Here is a 19,074-nt window from a genome sequence, read left to right as displayed (position 1 = left end):
GGAAGTCTTTTTTTTTTTAAGCTAAATATAAGATATACATGTATTTATTTATTTTACTTTTTGGATTCCGACTAGGAGAGGAAGAGGTTTTATCAAAATGTTACCTGATAAACAAAGAATTTCAAATATGTAGGGTAGGGCATCTTCAAAATGCCAAATGATCCCCCCACAGTCTTGCAGTTTGTAATCTCAGGGAACTTATTTAACCAGCAGCTTTCCTGGCAGCCATAAATTCAGAGCTTTTAACTTGGGATCTTTGCAGCTAGAGACAGAAATTCAGTTGCTCTTTGGGCTTGTTGGAACCTTCCAGCCAGGATCTGGGCTGTCCCAACTCTGGGTGTGACACTGAGGAGCAGCAGCTGCAGCCACAGCCTGGTGCTGATGGCAGAAGGTAAAACTGCTCTCTTCCCCCTCTCAGGAACTCTGGAATTCAGTCTAAAACATCCCTCTGACAGGCTTTTTCAGGAAAAAAGCAAAAAGCTCCTACCTAGACATCCCCATCACTCTGCAAGTGATGCATGTGACAGTGCTGAGAACATCCCTGTGGATTTCCCAGCCCTGCCCTGCCAGGGTGCAGCCCTGGGGAGAGGCTGGGGCTGCTCAGTGCTCACTGGGCTGGCTCTGAGAGCCACCAGGGACCTGTCCCTGAGCAATCCCTTGGTGCCAGCCCAGATTGGTGGCAGGAACGTGGCACCCTGCTCCCCTGGGAATGCTCTGAGAGCCACCAGGGACCTGTCCCTGAGCAATCCCATGGTGCCAGCCCAGATTGGTGGCAGGAACGTGGCACCCTGCTCCCCTGGGAATGCTCTGAGAGCCACCAGGGACCTGTCCCTGAGCAATCCCTTGGTGCCAGCCCAGATTGGTGGCAGGGATGTGGCACCCTGCTCCCCTGGGAATGCTCTGAGAGCCACCAGGGATCTGTCCCTAAGCAATCCCATGGTGCCAGCCCAGACTGGTGGCAGGAACGTGGCACCCTGCTCCCCACAGCCCTGGGGCAGGCAGTGCTGAATGGGCTCCTCTCCCTCATCCTCCACGGATTCCTGCTGGTCACTGTCCCCCTGCCAAGGCAGGAGAATGTCACCCACCCCCAGCACTCACAGGCCTCCTGCAGCACCAGCAAAAGTGTGTGGAAAATGCCACTAATAAACTGCAAGCTCAAGGAAAACAACACATTCAACAGTTCACCTATTTTTAGCTCAATCCTTAATTACAGGACTTTAAACTGAAGTGGAACAGTGGAGCAATTAAAGGTGGATGTTTGTCTCAGGTAATTTTTTCCCCTGGGAAAAAGCATGGCTCTACATTTTCCTTAAAAATGCCTCAAGAAAGAGTAAGAGAACAGCACAATTTAAAACAAGGAAATTTAAAAAGCCAAATTCTGTTCTCCTGCCCTCACTGATGTAAACAGCAGTGCACAGACACGAGTGGGAGAGCAGAATTTGGCTCACTACACCTTATATTTGATCTTTTTAGGTTACTTTTAGGATACTTTTAAGTATCAGTACCTCCTCGAATTCCCTTGAATGGGTAGAAAAATGCCACGAGCAGGTTCATGAGGACAGCCAGGTTAAAGGAAATGCTGCTCCAGAAGGACATGTTCCTAGCACACCAGTACAGGAAAGGCTGAGCTGAAAGAGAGAAAATGGTTTCTTTGTAATGGAGGCTTTAGTAAAAATAAGAGGTCTCTATATATATTAAAAAAAAATCACCACCAAAACAAGTTTGTTTTCAGTTTGCCCAAAAGCACAGCATCAAAAGTAGTAATATTCATGGCTTATTCTGAAGTTTATTTAATTATCCTTCATCCTGAGGGCCCTTCAAGTTTCCTAGATGGTGTTTTAAGGCAAAGGATCCCTGTTCCCAACATGGTTTAGCAGCAGCGAGAGAGCAAGCTGAGAAACTGCAGAGATCAAGCACTTGAGGCCTCCCCTAATAATATACTTTGTACTCAGTCACACCAAGAACTATTTGGAGAGGGAAAAGGAGCTCCAGCCCCATTCCTCTGTGCTCTGCTGCTGCCAGCAGCTCACCTGCACCAGACAGTGCCACCTGCAAATTCATTTTCTGCTGAGAACAGCCCAAAACAGCCCCAGAACAACCAGGGGTGAATCTCCCTGGCCTTCCCTCTGCCCCAGGGGCAAAGGACTCAGCACATCTGCACAGAGCTCAATGTACAACCAACAGCACATTTAAATCCTTAATGTCACCCAGAAATGCTTCTCAAAAGGACTCCTAATTTTAATAATCCCTGCAGCCAGAACCAAGAGGCAGAAAGCAGAAAGATTCCTTTGCTGAAGTGGTCGTGAACCCAACAAAAGCTGCCTTGGGTAATTCCTGCTGCATCCAGGCAAAATCCCCCTGATTTTAGCTCCTGCACAGCAAACTGTGTCCTCCTGAAATCTAGAGTAGTGAAAAAAAATGCACTGAAATGCTCTCAAAGGGAAAGGACTGTTTTGCCCTGGTGGAAGGAGGCAGCTGGTTTAGATATCAGAGAGCAAAGAAAAAGCTCTCAGTAAAATGTAGGAACAAGCTGAAAATGCAGACTTTGGGGCTGGGTGATAATTTCATTTATTACATGCAGCAGTTCTGAGCCTTGCAGTAGCCACCACCTCTCTCCAGAAAATCCCCTCCTCTAACACCCCCAGCTAACAAAGGGGTAAAGAACTGCACAATATCTCAATGTTCTCAATTTCCTTTTAACTGGAAGAATGTGCAACCAGGTTTAATTAATTTCTGTGCAATTACATAAGGGTGATTATAGAGGTCCAGGTTTAACTTTAAACCTTCCTTTGGTGATGGACACTGACTCTGCCTGTGTAGTGCTTCTGCCTGGCTTTGGCAGCTCATTTCCATTCTTAATTAACAATTAAGAGAGTTCTGGTGCTCAGATCTTGGGCCAGCACTGTGAACTGAAGGGAAAAGTACATGGATCTTTATTTTAGAAGTCTTTTTGAGGGTTGAACAGCCTCTAACTGGCAGCACACGAGCACACACAGCACTGCCAGAGGTCACAGCTCCAACACAAACTACAGAAAATGTGAGAAACAACTCTACAAATGCAAAAAAATCAGAGGTCAGACAAGACCTGGGTATTAGAGACAGAATAAATGATCCCAGTTTTTCAAAGGGAAAAAAAAGAAATCTTCTCCAGTTCTGCAGGTGGATCTTGGCTAATTTGTGGTCTGTTGTTAATGATGGATGCCTTCAGAGCCTGCTTGGAGACAGCCTCGAAGACAAAGTGACTCAAACAACAGAATCCAGCAGAATATATGGATGCTGTTGAAGCAGCAATTTGTTTAGGATGTCACACTCCCGGATTGCTTGCAGAGCTCCCAGATTTTTGGAAGCAGTCCCACACCTGCCCCATGAGGGGGTTCCAGAGCTGTGCTGCTCTTGCACCAAGGGCTGCAGTGGAGCTGGGGCAGGGCAGGGAGCAGCAGTGCTGTCAGATGGCTGGGGCTGAGCCCAGCAGGAAGGAGCTGCCCTAGCTCACATTTCACAGGGCCACTGCTGCTCAGTTCTCAGCACTGCCCACTGAGCCTCAGCAGCATTCAGCCTTCAGCTGAACAAGAAAAAATATTAAGCAAATGAACTAAAAGGGTTACTGAGGGAACATGGTGGCACTGTGTGAATTAAAATATAATTTTGAGGGATTTCCCAGCTGCCAGTGGGAACCTCAGAGAGAGGATCAGTGCTTGAAAGCACCTGTGTTCAGACATTTTAGCATCACAGGGATGGAAGGGACTTATCAATCTGCCAGCCAGTCTACTTGCCAAAAAAGGATGAATTATACTTTACAATTACTCAGAAATCCATCCTGAACTTGTTCTTAAACATCTCCATCCCTAGAGATGCCCTAAGTCCACAGTATCTTTACAGTTGGAAAAGACCTTCACAATCACCAAGTCCAACCTTGCTGCATTCCCCAGCCTTACCCCCCCTGCATCCAGCACAGCCCACTGCTGTCTCCTCCTCCTTTCAGCTACTCCTCCACACATTTGTTCCTTCCTGGGCAATCTCAAAGAGGATGACCTGTGCTGCTCCTTCCCACTGTGGCCTGGATCCCCTCCAGAGGGTCCCTGCAGCCACACTGGGGACCTCCTGCTGCCCAGCCAAAGCCCCAAACCCCAGCGCTCACGTGGAGCAGCACTGACCCACCTCGCAGCTTCTTCTGCCAGTTCATCTCGTTGAAGAGGTCCTCAGACTTGAGGAAGAAGTCGTTGATCTTGCTGCCCTGCTCGTCCCGCTCCGTGGTGTAGTAGATGCGCAGCTTGGACTCCTTGGTGAGGAACTCACAGATGCTGGGCACGGGGAACACGATCTGCTCCATGGTGCGGTCCGACCTGACAATCTGCACGGCAGCCTCGTCAGCCCTTCCCACTCCTCAGTGCCTTTACTGCCTGCTTTTCTGCCTGTTTCGCTCCCCCTTTCAAACTACCAAACGCATTGCCAAGGGACAGCAGCTTAACACAGCTTTCTTTTCATTTACCTTTCAGAGCAGGTCTACAATTAGCTCCAGAACTGCAATTTCTATGCTGTGGTCTTATCTTGGAAATACTGGTCTTAGCTGGGACTTCCAAGGGGCCCAGAGAATCCCACATCAAAGCTGGGATGGAGTTCAGAGCAATGTGGTGGGCCAGTTCAAGAAAGTTGCCCAATTTGAGCCATAGGCAAGTGCAAGGAATAACAGTTATATCTGTATTGCTTATTACAGAGTTCTGGGAACTCTGTAATACCATGGACTGGTTTGGGTTGGAAGGACCTTAAAGCCCATCCAGTGCCACCCCTGCCATGGGCAAGCCCCCCTCCCAGTGCCCCAGGCTGCTCCAAGCCCTGTCCAAGCTGGCCTGGGACACTTCCAGGGACAGAGCAGCCACAGCCCCTCCAGGCAATCTCCGTATCTGTGAACATTTTACTTTTATAAAGCTCTGAGATGGCACACGAGGCCAAACTGTCAGTTGAATCCAGAAAGAGTGGCAAAAAGCTATCACAAACTTTCTGGATTCAGCAACAGCACCGGCCAAAATGTAACAGAAGTGAAGCCACACTTCCTGCTGCCAAGAGAGCTCTGCTCAGCTCCATCCCCGAGCCCACACATGACAGCTCAGGAATAGCTCCCCCCGCCACTGCCAGGGAATTAAATAAATAACTCTCTCTGCATGTTCTGTATCACAGACAACAGTCCACACACAGGCAGCACCATGAATAATGAGTGCCCTGGGGCTGCCCTCCCCGGGCTCAGCCCTGGGCTTCCCTACCTCGATCTGCGCCGTGTGCTTGGCGTAGAACTCCAGCGCCTCGTCCCCCTCGATCTGACCCCCTGGCTTCAGCATGTTCTGCAGCTCTTTGTTGTGACGAGCCAACTAAAATAAAGGAATGCACAGGGAGTGGGAGACACCAGATGTCTCTCTGTGATATTAAATTTCTGATTTTTGGCATAAAAAAAGAAATAGTACGCAGTCAGCTGCTAGGAAAGGGCAAAGTTGACAGAAGGCTTGTTCTGTTCCAACCAGACACCCTGCAGCTCTATTTTGGGAGCAAGTCAGAATGATTCAAATATGTATTTCTTTAATGCCAGTGTTGTACTCCTCTTTTCCCCATCCTCTCCCACCCTTTGCCTGGAATGTTTCTGATCACACAGAAATTCACATTCGGTCTGTCCTTCTACACCACCCCAACCCAAAGGTGTGCTCATCACCCAAAGACCCAGGCAGGGACAAAGAGAAAATCTGCATCAACCGAGCAGCAGATGTACAGAGCACTGCTCCAAAAATGCTGCTGGATGCTCCCAATTCATCCTGCAGCACAGTGAGGGTCTGTCTGCTGAGATGCTGGAGGAACAACAAGTCTCTAATGCAGTGAGAGATGTAGCACCAATATATTAAGTAGATTTAGATGCAGTTTTCTCCCCTTTGGTTTTTTACCTTTTAAACACACATTGTATCAATACAATGGCTCTGCTTGGCTCCAGCAGAGAGAGAATGCGGCAAGGACCAAGATTTCTGATTACACTTTAATTGATCTGTGAGTAGAATTTCTTTGGGAGTATAAAGTAACCTTTGATACAGCTGAAAAATAATACACTGCTGCTCAGTGCTGCCAAGAATTGAGCCACGTGTCCTCAGGAACTCAGTCCAGAGCCTGCCTGCTTCCCACGACAAAAGAAAATTCCCAAAATTTTCTTTTATTACACTATTTTTGTTTCTGATTAAAATTAGGATTTGCTCTGAAAATAGGAGAACATGCAGTGAGTCCACCTCAGAGGTGAGCCATGAAAACAGTTGCAGGGAAGAGCAGACTGGCTTTTCCCAGTCTGGGACTCGTGGTGGGACTCTACCTGATGAGCCAAGATATAAATGTTGTGTCCCACGTTCCTCGGAGACGCCGCGACATCTTCCCCGTTCTCTCCATCCTCAAACTCCACTTCTCCCTGCAGATAGGCCTTCTTGATCACCTCCACCTGGAGAAGGAGACAGGCAAGGAGAGGAGGCTCAGGAAAAGGAGGGCAGCACACCTTGGCACTCCTGTGCGTTCCACACCCATTCCTGTGGATGGGAATGGAGCAGAGCAGGCACATTCAAAGGGAGCTCAGTGGATAGGTCAGGGTAAACTGAACTCAGCTTCAGCCCAGCTCACTGCCTCAAACTGAACCTCACGTTTCCCTGAAGGTAACATGCTCCAGGCCACCCTCTGTGCACCTGCATTAACATTCTGAGCCGGGCTCCAACACAGGGATGAGCCAGTGGTGCTTGGGCTGTGCTTTGGATCTCCTGCTTGTGCTTCACCAGCTCACACATGAACCAGCCCCAAACGCTGCCAGGGCTCCCTGGACAGCTCTGGGGCCACAGGGATGGTCACTTCTCTGCCTCCTGTGCAAATGAAGAGCCAGGAGCTGGGGAGGGGCCCGGCACTCACCAGCTCCTTGGGCCTCATGTTGTAGAGGATCCTCTCCGCGTTCTCGCTGTCGTGCCTGCTCTCCATGATGGCCAGCAGCAGCTTGGAGGCATTGTTCTGAGGGCAGGGAAGAGCAATGGAATCACTGCCAGGAGCCAAAAAATGAGGGTGCCCAGCCTGAGTGGCACCACTGTGCTGCCAGGAGGGCTTCAGGGGCACGGGTCCCACAGGCAGCAGGCACAGTGTGCCAGCCAGCCCAGGGCTCTCACCTCACCAAGCCCTCCCTCTCCTCTCATTACACACCTTAACAGGGCTTTTCAGCAGTTTATTCCCCAAATCCTACTCACTGAAAGACATCAAATTAACCCCAGCCAAAGTTTAAATTTCTAAAAACGCTGCTGTTTCATGCTCGTGTTGTTTTGTTTTGATTTAAGGATACTGCAGCATCACCACAAGCTCTGAGCTCCCAAATGGTGCAGCTCAGCTCTGCTGAAGATGCTGCTGATTAAATCAAGGGACAGCCAGGGCTGAAGACACAGATGTGCTTTGCTGCTTTTAACTGAAATCACTCAGCAGTCTGCTCACGCCAAGGAACACAGGGAGGAAATGGGAAACTACCACAAGGCACCAGACTACTTTAATACGAACAATTAAGATTAAAATCCATCATGCCTGACAATAAAACCCAATAAAAGTATTTAATTTTGAAGTATAATGCTAATCGAGTCTAAAAGCATTTTTTATTTACAATAATAAAAAACCCACATTACCCATAATAATGGTGTGAGTCGGCAACGGAAAACAAGGAGACTCTGCAGTGTCAGTCAGGGCAATAAGTCAGAAAGGAAATATTTCACAAGCACAGGCTGAAGCAAGAGTGCTCTGGGGCTGCTGTTGCTAGAGGGGAACCTGCTCCTGTGTTTTTGTGTTTTGAAACCAGCAGCAGGGCTAATTATTTCAGCATTATTATGGACGGCTATAAAGAATTGTTGATTTCATGTCAACCTATTAAACAACACCAATAAAGTGTTAGGAAAGTAGTTGCAACATGAGAAATTTCACTTGCACTGTCCACGTAAAAGCTCAGCAACAACAGAAGAGTTTTCATCAGCTTTAGATTTTTTACAGGAAGCGATTTTAGGATTCCTCAGCATATTCTGACTGCCTGCATCCCCCATCTGAGAACTGGTGGCTCCATGTCATCATTTAAAAGATGAAATACCTGTGACAAACCGTCTTTGGGCACTGCCTGCAGCTCACTGATGTATATCATTTTTTGACACTTATGAATACTGGGATATAACGAACACCCACATAATTTTAACAGTAAAATCACATTTTATCCCACTGTTAACGTGCCTCACACAGAGCATTCACTTGCCTTCAGCTCCAACACGAGGTCCATCCTCTTCTTTCCCAGAGGGTTGATGTCATTGAGAATTAATGCTGTGATGATGTCAATGCCGTTGGACTCGTGGGTAGCAATGCAGTTCTGTCCAAAGAAAAGTCATCAGGCTTCACTAATTGCCTGCACTACAAACACAGCCCGGGCTGGTGACCCCTCCAGAGCAGCACAGTCCCCTCTGTCATCACCTCGTGGGCTGCCCGAGCTGGAAAGCTGCACACAGAGCTCCAGGCAGGGCAACAACAAAGGATTCAAGGCATTTTGTTCCAAGCTCTTCCTCTCCTCAGCCATGGTCCTACTGGAGGCCCCGGCCTCAGGAAGCAGAGAACCACAGCTGATAAATGAAGCATTTCCATGCCAAAGCGTGCAGGCTGGAGTGTTTTGCTGAGATTAGGGAGAGTTTTCTTTATTGCAAATGTGCCAATCAACACCTACTTCAGCGCTGTCTGCACAAAGAAAGGGAATTTCCATAACCTCCTGCCTACCCTTCAGCCCTGCTCTTGGAACGGTCTGTACCTAAAATGTACAAACAGCGTGCTGGCTTCAAAATGCAGACAGAGATTCCTGTTCTGTCACTGAACTCCACACCTAGAACACGTGAAGGGTTTTATTCCACCTGAGCCAGAGAGCAGAGGGACACTGACAGCTCTCCCTGCCATGCACAGCCTCACACATTCTCATGCAGAGACAAAGACAGAAAAGTCACATCCCAGTCTTTCAGGACAATATTATGGTTCAATTAATAAGGAAATGGAGAGAATAAGCAGGAACTGGCACAGGGTGCCCAGAGCAGCTGTGGCTGCCCTGCATCCCTGGCAGTGCCCAAGGCCAGGCTGGACACTGGGGCTGGAGCAGCCTGGGACAGTGGGAGGTGTCCCTGCCATGGCAGGGGTGGCACTGGGTGGGCTTTGAGACCCCTCCCAACCCAACCCATTCTGGGATTATATCAAATACAGCAATTCCCCACTCTCCCTGTCCAGTCTAATGAACCAGATCTTAGCAAAGCAGAAATACTTCTAAAGCTTTGAGTGCTTCAGCTCCTCAGAGGGGGCCCTGAGAAAGACAAGTTGATAATGGGGAGTTTATAAGGGAAAAAATCCTCCAGCTTAGGGGAGAAATAAAGTGAGCAGTGCTGCAAGACAACAGCAGGCTAGCAGAGCTGGGGCCCAGGGAGAAGGGGGATGCATTTCCCAGCTCTGGGTTCATTACCTGGTTCTCATGGCAGGGCCCCTGACAGTACTCAGTCAAACTTTCCAGCGTCTGGTTGATGAGTGCCACGTTTTTCTCATTTATATACAGACCCAGGAGTCCAAGTCCCCCAGTGGTGCTCCCACAGATGCAGTCCAGGAACTGCAGGGTCTCACACACCAGGTTGTAGTTTGTCTTGTTGTTCTGGCAGCGTAGGAAGTTCTGTGAGGAGAGTGTCAGAGCCATGAGGGAGGGGAAAAACCATGCAAAATGCTGTTGGGCTGACAGTGTTTATTAAGTCCATCCATCCCCAGTTCCACTGCATGGTGGATTGCTCTGGCTCACTGTACAAGCAGTTTAAGCCTCTTTCCAGGGTTTATTTGCAACGTGCTGCTCTCCTGAGCAGCTTGTTGGCTTCATGCTGTACAGCAGTGAACAGAGTGCATCCCCTAAGCAGAGAGGTCCATTAGAGCCTGACACACCCAGCACAGAGCAGGCACTCTGGGAAGCTTCACTCCACCTGCTGCACTTCCCTGCCCAGCATCACTCACGGCTCCCTCCTCCCAGACCTCTCTGGATTCCCTGGCTGGGGCCTCACAGCAGCTCCACCTGCACAGGAGGGACCCGAGTGCACGCCTTGAAGGAAGGTGCCTTAAGATGGAATTCTCTCCACTGCATTTCTTTCCACATAATTATTGTGATTCCTGCTTGAAGCTGCTGATTAGGAGCAGCTCCTCTAAGGAAAAGTCAGATTTGCCACCGTGGATGTAACAGCTTTCTGCTCTCCTATATTCCAAACAAAGAAAAGCACCAAACCCACCCAAAACTGAAGGACAACTAATGAAAACCAATCTCCCAGTGACTCAGATGCTGTTTGCCAGTGCATTCCCAGCAGTGCTGCAAAGATTAGCAGCCACTACCACTTGCTTTTCCTTGAACTTTCAGCAGGAAAACTCTTATTTAGCTTAATTCTAACAGGTAACAGCAACTGCAGGGTGAAAAAGCCCTCAGAGGAATAGGAGCCATGGAGCATGGAACCAGCAGGGTCTTTCCTGCCAGCCCAGAGAGCAGCACTGGTCCCTGGCTGTCTCTGCCTGAGTCAGACTAATGAGTCCTTTAAGGCAAACAGGGAGAGAAATTGCAGATTCAATGGAAGGCGAAGCTAAAAAAGGAAGAACGCTGTCTATGAATGCAGACTAAAGGTGACAGTGATTCAGCACATTTCAGCTGATTGCTCATTTAGTACCCTGACTTCTGATTAACTTGTCAGAATGTAAAAAAGGTTGATCCTACAGAAATTGGAGCTCGTGTCTTCCCTCCAGGATAAAAAGCAAAATTAAAGGATAATGCCCAAAGTGAGGAAGTAAAAATGCTCCCTGACTGTAGTACAGCATTTATTCTGATTGCAGCTAAGCTTGTACCTGAGCTGCCTGATCCACAGTCAGTAAGGAGAGAAGAGAAATGAGGCACAAGAGGCAGGAGGACATTGTTAGGCTGAAACAAGGGGAAGGAAAAAATTGTAGAAAACAAACCCCTGCTGCACTGTGAGAAACTGCTCCAGGGAGTGTCTGCTGCTGTCTCAGCCAGTGAACTCTTCATTTTCAGCCACCCAGAGCAGGCTATGCAGTGGGAACACAGCTCTGCAGTGCTGAGTGTGCCACCCCATGGGAATGACCCCGAGGGGTGCAGACCCTGCACCAGAACCAGCAGCCACAGGCAGGTCCAGCCAGAACACGTGGCAAGCATCCACCCGCTCATCCCAGTCCTGCATTCATTTGGACAGGTACTGCAGCTCCTGCAGCCCCATGGAGGGCTGTGGAACAGCATCTGGGGCTGTATCTGGGCAGGGAAGGGCTGTCTGATGCAGAGGGCACCCAGAGACCTCCTCCTCCTCTGAAGCACAGCAGCTCCTCCAGCATGGCTGGCACTGCCCTGTGTTTGCCCATCAGCCCCCACAGCTGCCAACAGCCTGGAAAGGCTCGGGGTGCCCAGCACACCCCTGCAGCAGGCAGGTGATCCCAGCTCACTCCTTGTTCAAATATCATGTGCAGTTCTGGGAGACACTGAGCTTCCTGGAGAGCCCTGCCCTGGTCCTTCGGGCAGCGAGTCCTCTGGCGCTACTGCAGGGAGCTCAGTTACATGTACCAGCTGCAGACACCAAGATTTTGGAGGATCAGACACTTCTGCCCTCCCTTTGGGGCCGAGGGAGAAGGACAAACCTCAAAGCAGGCGGGCAGAAAAAGGATTACACTGGAAAAGCTGTTCTACCTTTTTTGTTGTTGTTGTTGCTACAAAAAGAAATCCCTTTTTCTCTCAGAGCTGACTAGAACTACCTGCTGTTTGGGAAATGGAATTGTTCAGGACAGGGAGGAGCTCAGGCCAAGTTTCTGCACTGGCTGCAGTCCAAGTGTGCTCCTATAGCTGCGGGTGCCTCGCCAAAGGCAGCAGCGGATCCTGCGCGTGCGGTTTGGAACCGCGCCACGGGAACGGCACCGCCAGCGGCAGGAAAATCCTCTGACAAAACACACATCAAAGGGCTCTTTTTCTTTAAAATGAGAGAAGGGCTGATGTATGTAACCTGGGCACTCAGAGATGCTCCCAGAAGGTTTCCACGCAGCTGGGATCCCACGTGCTGCCGGGGCATTCCCGCTCAGAGGAAGCGATCTGGCAGCTCTGCAAAGCTCTCACGGGGTCCCACGCTGGCCACGGAACAATGGGCAATCACGGCAATTACTGCTCTTTCTGAGGGCATTTAGCACTTTGTACAGCGCCTCTCCAGCTCCTCCATCCCAACCCGGCAGCACTGAACTAAAATCATCTGAATTGCAGCCCCTTTGTAAGGGGGAACCTGCTCCGGGCTCCCTGGAATTCTACAAACACGTCCCAGGGCAGCGCAGGACACCGAGGCTGCCAGGACCTTTGGACACTGCCAGCTCCAACCCCTGTCACGAGGCAGCTGGAGCAGAGCCTGGCCCATCCTCTCCACAGCCTCCATCAGGTGTCTGCACACATGGGGAGAGATTCTGAGCCTTCTCCTCTCCAGCCTGACCTCTCCCAGCTCCCCTGCCTCTCCTTGCCCATCAGATGCTCCAGTCCCATGGTCATCTCTGAGACTCCCTGCTGGACTTGGGAACTCAGGACTGGAGCCAGATTCCACACAGAGCCCGGGGCATCCAGCCTGTTTAGATGCTTCCCATCCCAATTCTCCACCAAGGGTAAGACTCCCTTGCTCCAGACCTCACCAGGGTCTCAGGGATGTAGGGTTGGTGAAGGCCAGTCCTACCAGTAAGGGGCAAACTGAAGGTGGCACTGAGCTCCCCGACCTTCTCCATGTCCTCTGTCACCAGGGGTTGTCCCCATTCCACAGCAAACCCACCTCTGCCTATCTCCTCCTGTGTGGATACAACCAAGAAATCCTGCTCATTGTCCTTTATGTCCCTCAGCAGATGCACCTCCAGCTGAGGCTTTCCTGACACCTTCACCATGTGTTCAACTCTAGCTAGGCACATGAACAGATCCAAGAAAACCCAGAAAAACCTGGTCACTGGAAAGTTAAGCTTTGAAGGCTGCTGGAATCAAAGTCCCAATGCCTTCTTCATTTTCCTACATGATCTTTCTTTATTTCTTTCCCTCCCCTCTCAAAAACAAATCAGTAACTTCAGAGTACACCTGCTTGCTTTCAACACATACTTTTTAAAAGCCCCAAGAAGTGCTGATCCCACCACCTTTAATGTATGTACCTTTCAAAGGCCAAAGGATAACTGGATTTGCTTGTATCAGCCCAGCAAGGTATAAATACTTTTTTTTTTGGATTAATGTCAAGACCAAAGAGAATAATTGGTCACATAATCCATTTAAAAGAGGCCTGGGATTAGGGATAATGGCGTGGCAGCAGTGAGAGCACAAGGCACCCTGAGCACAGCTGCCCGGAGCCAGGCGGTACCTGCAAGTCCCGGTTGTGGTTTTCACAGAGCAGCTGCAGGAAGCGCAGGATGGGCTGCATGATGGAGATGACAGCACTCATCTCCAGCTCATCTTTGCTCTTGTCTGCTGCAGCCTGGGCTCCCTCCCCTGCTGAGTAGTGCTCCTCGGGGTCGGCCTCTCTGCGGTAGGTGTTGTACGCCTTGCGCGTGGCCGCCGACGCCTCCAGCAGCTGGTCCCGCACCTCCTCCGTGATCTGGCTCATGGGCTCCCTCACTGCAACACACCAGGACACACCTTCCTTGGGGAGCTGGGTAAGGAGGGCCAGGAAATCTGTCCACACGGTCCCCTGGCAGCTTGACCCTCAGGCCCAGCCGTTGAGCAGCTTTGGTGAGTACATTTAGTGTAGGAGAGGGGCTCGTGCCACGCTCTGCGCCTCGTACACCAACACAGCAGGGTTATAAATCTGGGGATTAATTGGTTAGGGCACACACATCTAGCACGAGCAGGAGTTATGGTAAAAGGACCTGCTTCACAACAAAATTAGGGTTTCTTCACTTATTGTTAGACAAGGCACTGACCACAACCCACAGCCCGGGGTTGTTCCTATGGATTGATTTGGGCAGCTTGTCACGAGACAAGGCAGCAGTCTCAGCTCAGAAAGACTTCTCCTCATTTCAATAGCACAACCTCACAAATGGATGAAGAGGGGATGAAGCTCTCGAAATCCTGAGCCAGGGCACCACTGATCTCTGAACTTTGCTCTGTGGGATCAGAGATCAGAGCATTATTGCATCAATTGAAACGAGTTCAAAACACACTCCCTGTCACTTCAGAAAGGGAATGACTGGGGATTACCTCTTTTCCTGTTGGGGACATCTCTGTCTGAGTCTTCATCTTTCTTTTTGTTTCCTAAGTCACTGGTGTTGACTGTGACAGTTGCCTTGATTTCTTGCTGTGCCACTTTCATGCGGTCATAAAAAACCTTAAAGAACTTCTCAGATTTCTTGTCTTCCGTCAGTCGGCAGAAGAAGGAATGCTACAAGAGAAAAGGAACAGCATCTGTAGCTCCACACACAGGTCTGAATCCAGACAATTCCACCTTTCTGCACTGTGTGGTATCCTGCAGGACTGGGAGCTTTATTAGCTGTCAGTAAGCTGAAACTCACAGCACTGGAAACTTGTAGTTTATTGTGGGGCAGCTCCAGTGTCTCAGCTTGGTTAAATCCCTCATTATCAACTTAAAGTGCAGGTTTGAAGAGAAGTGAAGGCAATAAATCACACCAGGCTGATACAATTGGGCAGCACACCTCACTCTCAACAAGGGAGATAAGGTAAGTACCAGGAATTCAAGTAAGGAGAAGGGAATTCCCTATAATTTGATTATCAGTGCAGAAACAAATGGGTATGGGCAAAAAATAGAAGATGAACTGTCCTGCCTTCCCACCCTCAAATCCAAGGGACTGTGACTCACAACACACAAAAGCCAGTGTTAATCACAGTCCAAAAATGTACAAACAGGGCAATGCCACGAGGGACATCTCGTGCTGAGTTTCCCCTGCCCTGCCTGCAGCAGGCTCCTTCAAACTCCTCTTAGTTCCCACTCCAATTTATCTTTAAGTGACAGAAAAACTCAAAGCACTGACTACTTTTAAGAAGGTTTATTACTCTTCTTCTGCACATATGTGCACAGAGACAGAGAGTTCTCCCTAAAATCGAGGAGAATACAAATCATGCACAGGTCAAGAAGGAGCCAACACAGTGAGTGATCAGACAACTCTTGATGAAACCAATATGCTGTTACATAAATCAGGACCAGAGCTTAAACACGACTGAAGGATGAACTTGTAAGTGGGTCACCTTATGCAGAGCATTATGAAATTAGTTAGCATTCTGCAGCGGCTCGCCATCCAACAGCTTTACATGATGAATAGGAATGAAGGCTGATTTATTGAAAAAACAAATTAAAATGGGAACAGCAATATATCCTGCCCGCTCTGCTGTGGAGCACACGGGGCCGTGGCTGCTGCTGCCTTTGATCACTCCAGCAGCTGCACGGAGAACACTCGGAGTGACTTTGAACCCTCCCAGAGCTGAGCCTTTGATTACTGCCAGAGCAGGAGTGTGGCTATTTAAAGAACGTGGTCAATATTCAGGAGATATCCCTCCCACCTGCCCTTAGCACTCAGGTAAACTCTGAAGATTGTGGTTATTTCTGGTGATTAACAGAGAGGAGGGAAAGGAGAACAACCCAGGACAGACATCCCAAAGCCAGCACAGCAGTACCCCCTCCTACACCCACCCAGAGAGTGAGCAAAGCAGAGCCCTGCAGGACGTGCCCTCTGCCCAAACACTGCTGGGGCTGTGATGTGCCCAGGGTGATCTGGGTGCCCAGCTCATTTATTAGCACTGGCACAGCAAAAATTAAATATCCAATCCAAGACTTTCTATCAACAATCTGAATGTTTTCTCATAATGTTTTCCCATGGCTTTAAACTGAATGAGGGCTGACTTAGATCAGGTATATTCAAGGAATTCTTCCCCGTGAAGGGGTTGAGGCTGACCAACACCCCCTCAAGAACTGGGGGGTTGAGGCAGCCAAGCCTGAACTAACTCTGAACTTGGTGACAGAGGACAGAGAGAGGAAGAGTTGTATCCAAGGAGCATCTTGGACATTTCACTCTACAAAGACTACAAACAATAACAACAACAACAATAATTTATAGATAGACCAGCAGAAACCACAGGCTTTAAAAAGGCCAAACACTTCCCAAAAAATTTGGTTGTCAGGCAGCGATGGCCATGACCTGGGTGTCACATCTGCAGAGCCCAGACAGGAGGAATTCCCCTGTGATGAAGCTGTGCTGAAGGAAAAGCCTTTTTCTAATGAACCACACTAAAGAAATACCTTTTATGAGAGTAATTACTTCTTGCTGACAGACTTGATTTTTGTCGTCTTTTCAAGCTTCTTAACTGAGTTTCCACTGCACTTCAGAGGAAAAAAAACCCCAAATGAAAGGAGCATTTCCAGTAAAGCTTTTTGTGCATGCTGTGCACACACTGAAGGGGTGTCACCAAATGATTGTTTCAGTTTAGGTCAGGATGCCTAACACCTTCACACATATGAATCAACCACATGCCAGCTCCCAAAGACACTGTATTTTAAGAGGTGTGATCTTGCAAGTTGCGCTTGAGCAGGTAACGGGTGGTGATAATTATGACAGAAATCCTAAAATCTTATTTACAGATCCAGCCTCCAAGCAGAAAGTGGAGAAATCTCCCTTTTTAAAACGGAAATCGAGTGGCCATTTTAGAGCACCGTCTGCTGGGGTCCTGGCTTGTGTACAGACACCACGGAACCACAGGCTGCTGAAAGAGCAAGCGTGGAGGAACAGCCAACCTCCACACTCCTGCGGGATTTTGAGGAACGGAGCTTTAAACATAGCCCTGACACTGCAGCATCTGACACCAGCCATCCCTGAGGACCCACTCACCATCACCCTGGGGTCTGGGAGCTCCTGAAAACCTGCTGCAGATGGGAACTGTGTCCCATAAGGAACCAGCAGGGGCTGTGTCTGGCTGTCCCAGCAGGGAAAAGCTGTCTGAGAGCTCCATCAGGAACTGGAGACACGGACAGTGAAGGCCACAGGGGGATTTGTGACAAGGGCATGGAGGGACAGGACACAGGGAGTGGCTTCCCACTGCCAGAGGGCAGGGTTAGATGGGATATTGGGAAAAAATTGTTCCTTGAGAGGGTGGGCAGGCCCTGGCACAGGTGCCCAGAGAAACTGTGGCTGCCCCTGGATCCCTGGCAGTGCCCAAGGCCAGGCTGGAGCACTCTGGGCTATTGGAAGGTGTCCCTGCCCATGGCAGGGAATTGGAAGTAGATGATATTTAAAGTCCCTTCCAACCCAAAGCATTCTGGCATTCACAGAAACTGCCTTTTATTTCAGCCTTGCACTGTTAGTGTCTGTGAAGTCATCACCCCTGCACAGAGCCATGGCAGGGCCACAGCAGCCCCGGAGGTTTGCCCCATGGACTCAGGCTCAGCAAAGAGCTTCTCAAGCCCAGGGAAGCCCAGCAGCTCTCCAGAGCACAGCAACCTCCGAGCACAGGAATCACAGCCCAGATAATGGGATGGTAATTAATGACATTAATTAATTACACAGCCTCAGAAGGAAACACAGACCCACCCCACGTGACAAGAGTGTCTGACAGGACAGACACCCACTGTGAGCAAGGACATCACCACAGAGCCCTCCATCATCTCTAAGGAGGGAGCAACACCTCCTGCACACATGCACTGCTCCAAGGGGATGGAAGGAGATCCCAGCACATCTGCAAAGCAGCCACACCACTGCTCCCTCCTGACATCCAGACTGAAGCACCACAGAGCACATCAAATGATAACACCAGCTACCAGGAAAGCTGTGGAATAACTTCCTTTCCTCTCCATCACCCAGCTCTGTTCCTAAGGGATTCCAGCCAGAAGCCTCGTGCACAGCAGGACCTCCCCCTTCCACCTCAGGGCCAAAGGAGGTCAGTAAATAAACCCCAGCACCACCTATGACTTTATCTCCTGGTGCACAGCACAAGCGGCAGAAGAAGAACTGCAAACCCAGAGATGGATTTCTCTGGGAAAAAACCCCAAAGGCCAAGTTGCAGCTGTAGGACCTTGACCTCCTACAGCCCTGCCCACCCTGGAGCACCAGCAGCCCCTCGAGCTCCCTCACTGACTCTGCCTGTGTTTCATGTGTTTTCTTGAGAAAAGAATCCTGTCTTTCTTGAGCAATTGTCAGAGATGATGAACTACATCTCTCTATGGTCTGTTCCAGTGGTTAACAACTGTTAGAAACATGTGGTTAAGCTCTTTTTTATGCCACTAGCTTCCAGTCACTGATGTTTTCTTAAGTCTGTGTCTCTTCTGTAGTTATTCCCAGGAACTTGGTCTCCTCTTCCCTTCTGACTATTTACATACTCTGTGAAATGTTTACCTAACTGAAAATACCATTTTTGCTTGCTGACTTTTTATTCAGCATTAATATAATTTTCTGTGGTGGGTATTTTTTGGCATGTTCTTAAATATTGCAAATCATTAACAAGCTGGATTGTAGAATCACATTAAAAAAAAAATAAATCACCACAGAATGGGCACATTTCCTGGCATTAACATTTAATTCTAAGACCTTTGACATATGTAACATATAAAATTTCTAATGATGAGTGGAAGAGAAGCTCAGCTAACTCCCCAGCAGTTCAGGGAGGCAGGATTATGGAGGCATGATAACCACAGGGCAGGGACAAATGCTCCTTAACGTGTCTCTCATACCAGCAGTCAGTAACAAATTGGATTTCAGCCAGCAGAACTGACATCTGTCCTGTGGAGAGTAAAACCATACAGCACTGCAGTGTGGTACCTTTGTGTAAGGTGCACAGAGGACACACCCAGGTAACTAATCCACTCTAAATGTAACTAATCCACAGTAAATTTAATGATGAGTGAGTTGTGCCCAGTGTAGGATTGTTAAATGGGGGAAAAAAAACCCAAAAAAACAGGCAGCAGCTGAAGGCAGCTGATTTCCAGCTCCTGCCTCTGAAAGCCTTGCCAGTTTGGGCTGTGTGTGCTGCCCCCTTTACTGGGAACACCTTTCCCTGCCCTGTCACCT

The 19,074-nt window shown here is 49.1% G+C and overlaps 1 protein-coding gene across 8 annotated transcripts in view; it reads right to left on the bottom strand.

The window, feature by feature from the left end:
- The window catches only part of ITPR1 (inositol 1,4,5-trisphosphate receptor type 1), a 157,868-nt gene that overhangs the window by 26,405 nt on the left and 112,389 nt on the right, over positions 1–19,074 (bottom strand). For all 8 annotated transcript variants that reach the window (XM_039733936.1, XM_039733937.1, XM_039733940.1 and 5 more), the window contains 9 exons: positions 14,267–14,447; positions 13,431–13,684; positions 9,509–9,709; positions 8,276–8,386; positions 6,916–7,011; positions 6,338–6,460; positions 5,259–5,363; positions 4,159–4,351; positions 1,506–1,628 (listed from right to left, as the gene is read on the bottom strand). In XM_039733936.1, the coding sequence (XP_039589870.1) occupies positions 1,506–1,628; positions 4,159–4,351; positions 5,259–5,363; positions 6,338–6,460; positions 6,916–7,011; positions 8,276–8,386; positions 9,509–9,709; positions 13,431–13,684; positions 14,267–14,447 (1,387 nt within the window). The remainder of the gene's footprint in view (positions 1–1,505; positions 1,629–4,158; positions 4,352–5,258; positions 5,364–6,337; positions 6,461–6,915; positions 7,012–8,275; positions 8,387–9,508; positions 9,710–13,430; positions 13,685–14,266; positions 14,448–19,074) is intronic.

The sequence above is a fragment of the Passer montanus genome, unplaced genomic scaffold, assembly GCF_014805655.1.
Source record: "Passer montanus isolate IOZ18808 unplaced genomic scaffold, ASM1480565v1 scaffold9, whole genome shotgun sequence".
NCBI classification, from domain to species: domain Eukaryota; kingdom Metazoa; phylum Chordata; class Aves; order Passeriformes; family Passeridae; genus Passer; species Passer montanus.
The sequence above is the reverse complement of the archived record's forward strand: the minus strand, read 5'-3'. Positions and strand labels throughout refer to the sequence as shown.